The 12141-nt window shown below is 35.8% G+C and overlaps 2 protein-coding genes across 3 annotated transcripts in view; one reads left to right on the plus strand and one right to left on the minus strand.

Moving 5' to 3' along the window:
* Positions 1–6343, plus strand: LOC121878338. 2 transcript variants are annotated; one of them, XM_042384498.1, is made up of 6 exons: positions 1–94; positions 1536–1619; positions 3734–3917; positions 4389–4539; positions 5286–5432; positions 5931–6343. In XM_042384498.1, exons 2-6 carry the CDS (start codon positions 1559–1561, stop codon positions 6117–6119), a joined length of 732 nt encoding a protein of 243 aa, XP_042240432.1. In that variant the 5' UTR covers positions 1–94; positions 1536–1558; the 3' UTR covers positions 6120–6343. The 2 variants fall into 2 exon arrangements, with proteins under 2 accessions (XP_042240432.1, XP_042240431.1); XM_042384497.1 differs by having other exon boundaries at positions 6–54.
* Positions 2854–12141, minus strand: part of LOC121878339 — a 29922-nt gene continuing 20634 nt past the window's right edge. The window contains exon 6 of the mRNA XM_042384504.1: positions 2854–4969. Within this exon, the coding sequence (XP_042240438.1) occupies positions 4948–4969 (22 nt within the window). The 3' untranslated portion in view covers positions 2854–4947. The remainder of the gene's footprint in view (positions 4970–12141) is intronic.

Consider the following 12141-nt stretch of genomic DNA (forward strand, 5'->3'; position numbering starts at 1 on the left):
CTTTATAAATGTTTGTTTATATGGTACAACTACAACACCCAGGACAGACTCCCGGTGAGGCCGTCTGTGTGGAGTAACCCCCAAAATGCTTGAGGTATATCAAGATCTAAGTCTCCCATATAATCTTTAAGACACATGGTACTTTTAGTGCAATGGAATTCTAGATATCCATTCACTGTTTATTTTGAATAGCCATTGTGAATGAAGTTACTAGGCCTGTTTATCCAGATCTTATTATTTACCTTATCTAAAATACTCGCTGGCCATCCCACCTAAGATCTCATTGTTCTTGTCAAGGGTTAGTGAAAGCAAATTTTCATTCTTGCTCCTATGGCTTGTGTTGGTACACTCCCTTATGTCTACCACCCTCTGGACAACCCGAGCAACTTTGTAGTAAGTGCTGGACCGCTGGAAATTTTTAAAAGGAGGCTAGATAGATTCATGGATGATAGAGAGTGGTAGTAACTCTCGACAGGAGCTGCCATGCACAGGTCAACCGGCCTATTGCAGACTCCTTATTTTCTTATGTTGGACGAAGAAGTACTGGTAATGGTTTACAATAGTTGCAGGCCGGAATCTGCAACTGGAAGACATTTCTCCATTTAATTAAATGCTTCCATACGTCATGAGAAGACTAAACAGTGGACAAGGAAATTGTTTTCTAATTCTGTGCGAGTTTTAATGATTTTATCCAAGTTCTGACATTGCAAACGATCATTTGTTTATATCCAATGTGGTAATACTTGACAAGTGTAGCCTGGCCTTAGCAGCAACCTGAGGATATTTCTCCTGAGAAGACAAACTGTTTCTTACTTGGAGAAACATACATACAAAAAATGCAAGACGAATTCTTTTTGTGGACTTAGTTCTCTACAGAAGAAAAATTGGTAATCCTGGAGCAGGTGGCTAACACCAAAATGCATTGCTCCGGTATTACCAAAAATATTCTAACATCAAGAAAACTGCATATATATATATATATATATATATATATATATATATATATATATATATATATATATATATATATATATATATATATATATATATATATATATATATATATATATATATATATATATATATTCATTCATTATAAATGATGGACATGTATCTGCTGCATCAATCCACTGCCATTTTTTTGCTTGATCTTTTGTTGATATACAAACACTTAACAGTAACTGAACACTTCCAGCAAATGCTACATTATATCACTAATCCAAGATAAGATGAACCTAACTTAATGTTAGTAGAATAACTTTTATAAACGGTATCATAAGTAGGTTTGGTTGGTTCATATTGGGTACTGTAATACAAATCTTGATGTGTGAATAGGTTTTACCTCCTCTTCACATGGGAAGAAATAGGCTTCTCAGTTTTCAAATACTGCAGTTTTGTGATTCCTTCCTGAAAGTATAGACTATATCAAAGTATAGACTATATGAAGTTCTCAAGTGTTAAGTGTAAAAATAATTATAGTGCTTTTTTTCCCTTGTAAATATACAGTGTATATACTATATGTTTTTTTTTTTTAGATTTGTCCAAACTTTTAAGGACTATGGCACACCTAGGACCAATGATCAGAGTAGCATCATCAACCCGCATTGCTGCCCGTTTAGGTGAGAAAAGAAATGAATATGAAGAATGGCATCACCTGAAGAATAGGCACCTCAGCTAAATTCACCTGTTGCTTAGACACATAAATGCTGATGGGGTGGGGGTAGTAAATTGGGTTAGTGTTAGGGATTTTAATCATCTGATAAAATAAGCTGGGGTTCCTAATCGTCAGGTGATCACAAATATGATCATTAATGTAGTACATATATGCCCATGACAATTACAAAACTTTCACTTAACCCTTCTATATCAGGCTTCCTATGTCCTGTCATTATTTTTATTCAGAATAAGGCTTCACATAAAACATTATACAAATTGACCAATACTTTTACTGTATTGACTATTGCTGTATTTAGCTAGAGTTTTTGGTTTGATAATACTGTATTCCAAACATTTTCTACAGAACTCTATTTTACTTTATTTTTCTGTACAAAATCAGAGGCTGCCTTGTATAGGAGGTATCTGTTCTTGAGATAGTGTCACTGCCCTGTCAGATTAGTGTGAATGCTGCATTAACAGATGTATGCCAATCTAAACCAGGGTTGATAAAACAATCACTGAGGTTGTACAGGTACTAGAAAAAACTTGAACTTAAGTTGTTCATTTGACTTAACTCTTTAATCATTTTCCAACCCCTTGACCTACTGTACTGTCAAGAAATGTTGCCTTTGTTTTCTGGTGCTCCAAACTTACCAATACTGTAAATAAATGCATTCTTTTTTTATGAACTAAGGGGTGTTTAGTGGCTGATATGCAATCTAGTTTATTCACTGTGCGAGTGACTTAATTATTTTATTTGTATACGATCTTAGCAGATTTATGATGGTGTTTCACTTGCTGAACTGACTTTTCATAGATGTAGCCAATGTGTGGATTTTCAATTTCTATTTAAAATTTAATAAACATTGGGTTCCCTCACTGTAAATAGAGCACTTTTTTAGTGCCAACTTCATTGTGCATAACCTTGGCCTGTTGAGAAGCTCTGGACATAATATTGTATGGGCTAATAAATTTTGCTTTTAGAATGTAAAGTACCGGGTATGTGACTTTTGGCAAACAAAAATAATTCAAGGAAATGTTTAGATCTTCCACCACTGGTGTCACTTGAATTGTCAAAGGACACATCTAGGAGTAATCTGACCTCAACCTGCTAGACCTAACTCCCACCAGTGTGAACCTTGCCTTGGCATCAGTTTCACATATGCCTTGCACCCTGAGGAATAATAAATCCAAATATGGGTTTCATACATTTATAAAGCTCCTCATTTGACTTGGTTTTTATATAAATTGAGCAGTGGATAGTGTTCCTGACTTATAATTTACTGGATATGGCTTCTGTCCAATTATGAGTGTATGAGAGTTTGTTTTTCTGGTGAAATTCATACTTGATTACAGTAGTTCAGGGTTCACCCAGGTTTACCTGCTGGCTCACGAGCTTTTGAAGCAACAACTGACCCACAGTCAGAGTTTGCTTTTTAAACCCCTGATTTGGTTGGCTGAGTGATATTTACCCTGTTTGACAGAACAAATTCCATTCCTGAAAAATACAGACAGATCCTTGAACAAGGTAGGCTCTGGCAAGAGCAGTTCTGGTAGGATAGTCTTTTAATCAATTGTCCCATCTTCTTGACCAAAAAATGAGATATTGTACTCAAATCTTTTGCTATTTTTCTGAGTACTGTATTTAACAAACCATTCATGTATGTGAAAACATTTCAGTTTGTAAAAAAACAGTCAAATTACTAATACTGTACAATACTGTATAGTCTTAAGGAAACATTTAAAACTGACTAATATGTTTTCACGCCTTTACCTTTTAATATACAATTCTTCATATGGTCTTTCCTTTTAACTTCTCTTACATTCACATAAATTCATTTTGAAGAAATATTTTTTTAATACAGCTGTATCAGTATGCAATTTGCTCATGTGACCAAATTGTTGAAAATTTTGAAATTTAGATTTGTTAACATAACGGTATATACTGTACAGTGCTGTAATATCATAGGGAACTGCAGCTCAAGTACAGTACCATATCTTGAAATTCTCTCATCATTTGGCAGGAACAAATTAGTATTTTGTGTAAATTTTATATCTTCTTTGTATTTCTGACTAGGAATAACTGTAAATGCCTTGAAGATCTCACAAAATGGAAATTCACCTAAGTCAAAAGATACAGATGACCTAAGTGCAAGCTTTCGACGACTTGGAATATCTCCAGTGGAGGCTCATATGTCTGCTGCCTCCTCAGTGTCAATCACCACATTCATAGGGTCACTACACAGCACTCAGGAATACAGGTGAGAGGGATAAGTAAAATGTGTACAGTATTTGAAGTTATCCCAAAGTTGCATTATCACTAAAAAAACTAAAGATACATACTGTACCTGTGATTGTTCTTAAGCTATAATATCAAGCTCAGAAATTTCACAAGATCAACAAGATAAACATCGGATCCAAATCAGACCAAAATCGATCAAGTGTTGCAATGATAATGGTTCACAATATCATAACACATACAATTTAAAGAAAGTGATGGCATGAAAGTCTCCAGCAATGACAACATTAATTTACAGAAACAGCATTATTATTTTTATATATACGTTGCTATGGTAATGATTTGCAGGCGGGGTTTACATTTGTAAGTACAAAATATTACTTTGAAAATATGATGGATATTTGTTTAAACTTGACTACCCATTCACATTACTGAACAGTCATAGTTATGAAAGCAATACGCCTTGACCTTGGTTTTATTTATAACATTCTAGACTACCATCCTTGGCAAAGCCTGTGCGTATCACTGTTCCAACCTTACACAATGGAGCAATATTAGAGAAAGATCTTCCACCTATTCTTGATATTGTGGAGAAAACTGAACCACTCATCAAGAGGGAGATTCATGAAGCCCCATCAGATCAGGTACTGTATGCAAGTTTAGATATGGTTGTTAAATGAAATGCAACATTATTTTAGTGATGAGGACCATATAAAAATGTTTACTGCATTATTAAATGATCCATAATGTTCAATCAGATTATCACTTTAATAACTTAGGTAATGTGTGACATATATATAAATTACAAAGAATACTCAGCAGTAAATTTTAAGTCAAATTGCATATTGTCAAATAATATTATACAAACTAAATATGAAGAAACAAAAGCACTTACTGCAGCATTTTATACTAGTCCAGATAACAGTTGAACTTATTTTTCATCAGTGATAGAGCGGAGAGGCATACATTTTCTCTTGGTGCAGATGTAATTGAATCATGTCCAGACCTATGGTATTCTGATCCCTTATACTTTAAATGGCAAGTTTCACTTCTCAAGAATCCTTAAGGACTCGGCTGTGGAAGGAAAGCCCGACTATAGTACAGTATTTAATGATTTACCATTATATCTTCCCAGCTAATGTTTAAGAGTGTACCTACCTAGATTTTCATATTTAGATCCTGTCCTCAGGTTAAGAAGAAATCTTAATACCCTATGGTACTTGTGCTTCTGTGTACATGCAGTGATTTAAACATATATCCTGCATAGCATTATAGAAATGTGAATTGGTTTCGCTAGTTATTATTTGAAACAGGTGCCAACTGCTAGGATTAAGAATTTTATTCATTATCAATAATTTTATATTATATTTTTCATTATTCTATGATGCAGGTAATTGAAAAGCATGCTGCACGCCTCATTGTTATAAGAAGACGGAAGATGAAGAGGCATAAGCTGAGAAAGTTACGCAAGAAGATGAAGTTTGTGTGGCTGAAGGCCAGGCAGAAGAGAGAGTATCAGAAAGAAAAACTTTTTCAGGTACATTACTGTGCAGTACAGTAGACCCCCACCAACCACAGATTTTGGGTATCCACAGGTTTTACTGTGTACTAATTCACCAACTACGGCATTGAATTTTGAGTATCCGCAGATTAGAGTTGCATTTTTATCCCATCACAAATTAAATGAATTTGAAGCTCCCTCTATCTTCCCTTCAACAATACTTCTCCAGGGCAAATGCTTTGAGGGGGTCAGTATGTCACCCCAACCACCATCCATCACACATGTCATCCACCACCACAATCTCTAATTTTTAAATCATGACACTGTAGACATTATTTGGGAAATAGGACAAAGTTACCTCAGGAGCTTTAGGTAATTATTTCCATATTAATCAAGTGTTCATATAATGCAATTTTCTACAATGCAACTTTGTATAAGAATGTAACACTCATGTGGAATAGATATATTTGCAATTGTTTCTGACTCCATCTTTGCAGATATTTGCATAAATTAACCTATAACCTTCCTTTTCAGGCTGAGCAAATGGCAAAAGTTCGTGACTTTGAAGCTTTTGATGCAGCCAATTATGTAACAGATGTGCTACGACGTACTAAAGAGAAGCCTATTCCAAGGTTCTGGAAGGGTAAGAGACTTCCCCAGCCTATTATTCAGCAGCTCATGGAGGAAGAGGAAATAAAAAAGAAGAGGAGGCAGCAAAAGTAACATTATGTTAGAAATTGTTGTCATTGCCGCAGTTGAAGTGTTGTTGTGGCCATTAAGATCACTGTCACTACTTTAGAACTTTGTATTTATGAAACATTTTAAAATATGGAAAGATTTACTCCTATACATCTTTCATGTCAATGAAAAGCTTTTTGCTGTCATGTTTTGTTTTGCAAGTTCAACTGTATATATTGTACAGTAGTCATATAAAAATTATGGTGAATCTAGAAACTATTATTTTTCACTCGGCATTTAATTTTGAATATTATCCTTTTATTACATAGCAGTTGTACTATTTGACACAAGTGTACTAACGGCACGCACTGCGAGAAGCTGGGTATGGGCTACCCTACCTCCTAAGAATAAAGTTAGAGTTGATTACTTGATAAACTTTTCCCAATAGTATTAACAGTTAGTCGAGCTTTACACAATAACACATCTTGGATAAACCTCATCGGTTACGATACTGTCACAGTCAAAACTGAGGAGGATGCAGTAAATACTACTGACAGGTATAGGAGAAATCCCAACACCAGCAGACATTTGTAACAAGAGAGACTGAGAAAAAATAAGTTTCCCCAAATTATTCCTTCCGGATGTTCATACTCTCCTAGCATACGAAAACCCTGAGCAATTGAAAACCTCAAGAGAGTTAAGCTTAGGCAATTTCTTCAATTTTAGTCTTGGTAGAGCCTATTAACATTTTAAGATACTGTACTGTACTCCCTAGGGGGTTGAACATGGCACAAGGAATCTTCACTAAAGTTTCAAGTCTAAGGTTGAGACAGTGAGTTTTCTGTCTGGTGTATTTTGGCTCTGTTACTAAGGGCAGTTAAGGAAATAAATGAATAAGTTACCAACTAACTTAAGCTGGATATTTAACAAGTAAGGAGAAGTTGAGGCTCTCCTGTAGATGTGTTTTCTAACAGGTAGATTTTCAGTGTACACGAGAGATACTCGATAAGGATTACAGCTATATCACCTCCATGAGACGCGCATTTTCTTCTCTAAAGAACAAATTTCTGCCTTGATAATGGGAAGCAGTGAACAATTTTATATAAATATTAAATATTTAAAAAAAAATACAAGTGTATGAAGATGATGCATCATCAAACTATGGATTATCAAACTAGAATAAAACATGAGTTTTACTTCACATGGGAATGTGAAAATTTTATTTGATGGATATGTACCAAATTAAACTCTACATTTCACAGTATATTAAAAAAATGTGTGTGCATTCCTGACCACAAAACAATCATTAAACTCAGATTTATAATCTGAGTTAATTCTAATTCACATGAAACTGGTGGCCTTTGGCCAAAGATAACCTTTCTGGTGACAAACTAATAAAAATTACAACATGTTAGTGTTATGAAACTAGAAAACAAATATTCTGCAATGGCTTAACCCTCTCAGCCTCGCACGAAGCCATTGTGGCGTCGAACATAAAAGGCAAAAAAAATTAAGCTCAGCCTCGCGACTCCAACGTGGCGTCCAATGAGCTATATTTTCAAATAACTAAAAAACTATTCAGTGAAACTGACAACTTTGGACGCCATTTGACAGACGGCTTTTTCTTTGTGTGAGCCTTATTACCTTCCCCGAAATGGTCTTGGTCATCGTGTCCATGGCAGTGCAGCATGAAGCCAGTGTCGCTCTGGCCATTAGAGTGAGAGGAGGGTGTTCCGCTCGGCCTTTTAATTATTTCATGAGTTTTTGTGTTATACAGTATTATTTTCCTTTTACCACGATATTCTACATGTTTTGTTATTTTTTGGGTACCCTATATTGTACATATCAATGAACACCATAATACAAGGAAAATTTGAATGGAAATTGAGATGTTACTGAATATTTAACTAGTTTTTCAGCTTAAACTAAAAAAAGTGGCTTAAATGTCAAGAAATTTTCAATTTTTTATGGTTTCATACAATTTTACGCTAGAAGAGACCCCATTACAATTAATAAAACAATTCCATAGCAGTAAAATGAGCCCTAAAAATTTATATAAATTTTTTTCAAAGATTTTTCTGCAAAAACTTCCGAGGCTGAGCGTAGGTTTTCATGCCTGTATGTGTCTCAGGCTCTGAGGGTTAATAATCCATTATTTATATGACAGAACCTTATTTTATGGTTTTAGAATGGGAACTCTCACTCATTGACACACTCTTAATAAATGCATAATTACAAAAGTTACAAATGGAGCTAATACACAAAAGTACAGTCATTAAGAGGAAAGTGATGAATCCCAAGTGAAGTTACAAGTGTGGATTACTTAAATACACTAACACAGTTTGCACTTACAAAAATTCAACAGTTCAGTGATATATGAACACTTAGGTCCTACTGGACAACTGACTGCTGGAGTCCAGCTTCACTCACAATGCTGCTGCCACAGCACTCCATGTACAGTACACTGGTGTTCTTGATACACATTTGTCTTTCTCTGACTTTGGAGGATAAACATTGGTTTATTCAACTGGACTCGAGTTACAGAAGAACTCCTTATTTACAGCACTACCAACAGAGACTCCTGTTTAAACTTACACTATCGAAAGTGAAACAAAGAAAAAAAATCATTCATACATAGTTTATGAATTTTCCATAAGAATCATTCTCTTTGGCTCCATTAAATCGTGCTTTGATATCTACAGATACTTCAGCTACCATTATTTTCAGATATACAGTAATTCTCATACCTCTTGAAACACTTTGTGGAAGGCATATATAGTACTGTACATATCTCTCTATTCCTAATGAATTAGCTATTGTAAAGTATTGTACAGTATACTGAACCCTCTACCGAACCCCTCCTCAACTATATCAAATATAATACAGTACTGTACTGTAATACAATTCTTAAATGTGACTTAGAAATAAAGAAAATATAAAACTATAAAATAAGAAAAATTAATCGTGAGAAGTTAATTGTGTGTGTGGAGAAGATGAGAAAGGCAGGTTGCTGGCTGGACTGAGCAGAATCCCCAGTCCTACGACCCCCTTAAAATGACAGTACAGTATGTAGTTTCACCATAATTCCTATATATATTACTATATTTAGGTTCATTAGGTGCAGTTAATAAAACATTATTGCAAAACAATCAGTGCCCCCTCCAAATAAAAATCCCACACTCAATCCCAGATGAGTTTCTGTATCATATTAAATCCTGGTGTTATACTTACATAGACAAACAGCTGACCAGCCAGCAGCCAGGAAGGGAGCTGTTTATGTGTTACTGTATTTTTTATGTACAGTACTAATATTATGTATGGTATTTATTGTACTGTTTCTTAAAGTTTAGTGTTACCAAAGTATAATTTATACAGTATACTGTACTGAACCCATCATCACATATCTCAAATATAATACTGTACAGGTATCCCTCAATATACGAATGTGATAGGTTCCTGAAAGACCATTCATTAAGTGAATTTTCGTATCTTCAATAACAGAACATGTGGGAAAAATAGGATTCGGTTCCCCAATGACAAGAAAACCCCAACATCTTTACCCTCAAAACATGAAATTGGTTCTTAAAAAAAAAAAAAAAAAACTACAGTAAAGACAAATACAGTATGTAGTACACAACTACATTATTTTACTACCAAACATTAAAAACATTAATAAAATACAATTTAGATGAAAATATACAGCTAAAACCATTAAGGAAAAGCTAAATGAAAGTTTAATACAACTGCCATTTGCATACAAGCTGCTGCATTGCCTCAAACCTTGCCATAGCAACACAGGTCAGCTGGGATGCTGCCTCTGCCGACCCTTAGCAATGGGGCTCCGACATTCTGCTTACCCCTTTTGCACACAATTTTTTTTTTATTCTCTTAAAATTTTTTAACTTATATTTGTTTTGTTTTTTGTACATTATGTATGTAGAATGTACTGTATGAAGAAAATTTTGTGTACTGTATCTACCCAAAATTATGAGTTGAAAAATAACCATAACATAGCTCACCTCAACCTGGCAGGGAGAAGACTAGAAGGTGGCTGCCCCAGCTGACTCCCAGAGCATGCAATTTGAATTTATGATAGGACCAAATTTGTATGTCGGAACATTCATTAAAAGAATAAAAAAGACGGCCTTAATTTAGAAAATTCGTACAAGCAAATTTTTGTACCTTGAATGTTTGTATAGCAAGGGATACCTGTACAATGCTGTACTGTATTAAAGTGCTGTAATATGACTTCTCTGGACTAAATATACCAAACTTTTTCATAGATACCGAACAAAGTTTGCAATTGGATGAAATTTTCAAATTCATTTTACTGTATACAGTAGACCCTTGCCATTCGCGGCTTTGCTATTCGCAGTAAGCAGATGGTGGCTATGGTGGTTAGCTTGCGAACCTCTCCCACAGTGCAACACGTCACCCCAGGCGCCCACAGCGTCTTCTCTCCCTCTGTCCGTGCTCAACTATTGCCTGTGATGCAGCATCTCTTGTGTTGTACTTTCAAAATTTTAGTGTTTCTGTGTGAAAATGGCCCCTAAAAGATTGCCTAGTGACAATGGTAGTGAAGCTAGTGGAGTGAAATGTAAAAGGCAAAAAGTCAGTGATGACCCAGACAAAGAAAGTTGAATTATTAGACAAGTTAAAGGAGGGGATGAGTGCTGCCGCAGCTGGTCAGTTGTTTGGTGTGACCGAATCCACAGTGCAATACATAAAGAATGAACAAGCAATTCGTGATTCTATTCAAGTGAGTGCTCCTGCAAGTGTTTAAGTGGTGCAGGTTGTTTGTGACATGAACATAGTAAAAATAGAAAAAGCACCAAACATTTGAATTGAGGACCTGCACCGCAAAAATGTTCCGACCGACAGCAACATGATTCATGAGAAGGCTAAGAGTCTTTATACCCATTTTTACGAGACAACAGGTGGTAAAGGGGCTAGTGCGGCTTCTGAACCAAGTTTAAGTGCCAGTAAAGGGTAGTTCAAGAATTTTAAGAAAAGATTCTCTCTCCATAATGTGAAAGCTGACTGGGGAGGCCTCATCAGCTGACTACACAGTTGCAGATGCATTCCCCCAAAGTTAAAGAAAATAATAGAAGAGAAAGGCTATAGACCAGAACAAGGATTTAATGCTGATGAATCTGGTCTATATTGGAAAAAGATGCCTGGTAGAATGTACATAAACAAACAGAAAAGGCATGTCCCTGGGTTCAAGGCAGCCAAGGACAGAGCAACACCCATCTTCTGTGGCAGTGTGGCTGGCCACATGATCAAACCTTGCTTGCTTTACCACTCAGGAAACCCTTGGGCTTTAAAAGGTAAAAATAAGAACCTTTTGCCAGTTTTTTGGCAGTCCAACAAAAAGGTATGGGTAACTGTGCAACCATTCCTGGATTTGTTCCATAAATGCTTCATCAAGGAAGTGGAAAAGTACCTTGCTTCCAAGAAGATGGAATTCAAGGTGGTATTATTGATAAATAATGCACCAGGCCACCCAGAAGTTTGCAGTTTAGCCATCCAGGTGTAGAGGTGGTGTTCCTACCCTCTAACACCACTACTCTTATTCAGCCTCTCGATCACGGTGTAATATGCACCTTCACGGCATATTACACCCACTGCTCTTTTAGTTGTATCCGTAGTACCATAGACACAGACCCTGATCTTGATGTTGGTAAGTGTTGGAAGGAGTTCAGCATTGCAGACTGCATTACCAACATCAGTGAAAACAAAACAGAGACAGTGAATGCTTGTTGACGAACCTTAAGGCCTGAGTGAGTGTGAATAACTTCGAGGGATTTCCGTCCATAGTAAAGGATGTGAATGACATTGTGAGTGTTGTTTGTCAATTGGGTGATGAGAGGTTTGTGGACATGGCTGCTTGAGACATGGAAGAGCTGATTGATGGACATGGAGGAGTAATGACAGAAGAGGATTTGGAAGAGTTGGTAAAAAATGCTGAGGTAGATGAAGCGGAACAAATTATGGAATTGCAACAAGAAGGTTTGGGGATTGAATAATTTTGGTGAACTATTTCGACACATGAAGGTGTTAACTG

The sequence above is a fragment of the Homarus americanus genome, unplaced genomic scaffold, assembly GCF_018991925.1.
Source record: "Homarus americanus isolate GMGI-L3 unplaced genomic scaffold, GMGI_Hamer_2.0 scaffold41027, whole genome shotgun sequence".
Lineage (NCBI taxonomy): Eukaryota > Metazoa > Arthropoda > Malacostraca > Decapoda > Nephropidae > Homarus > Homarus americanus.

What these genes read in the sequence shown, in the direction of transcription:
- LOC121878338 (XM_042384497.1), top strand. Translation starts at nt 9, where the DNA reads ATGTTTGTTTATATGGTACAACTACAACACCCAGGACAGACTCCCG. An exon ending in CACAGCACTCAGGAATACAG is followed by an intron (nt 3,918 to 4,388) that starts GTGAGAGGGATA and finishes ATAACATTCTAG; the next exon opens with ACTACCATCCTTGGCAAAGC. An exon ending in AGAAAGAAAAACTTTTTCAG is followed by an intron (nt 5,433 to 5,930) that starts GTACATTACTGT and finishes CTTCCTTTTCAG; the next exon opens with GCTGAGCAAATGGCAAAAGT.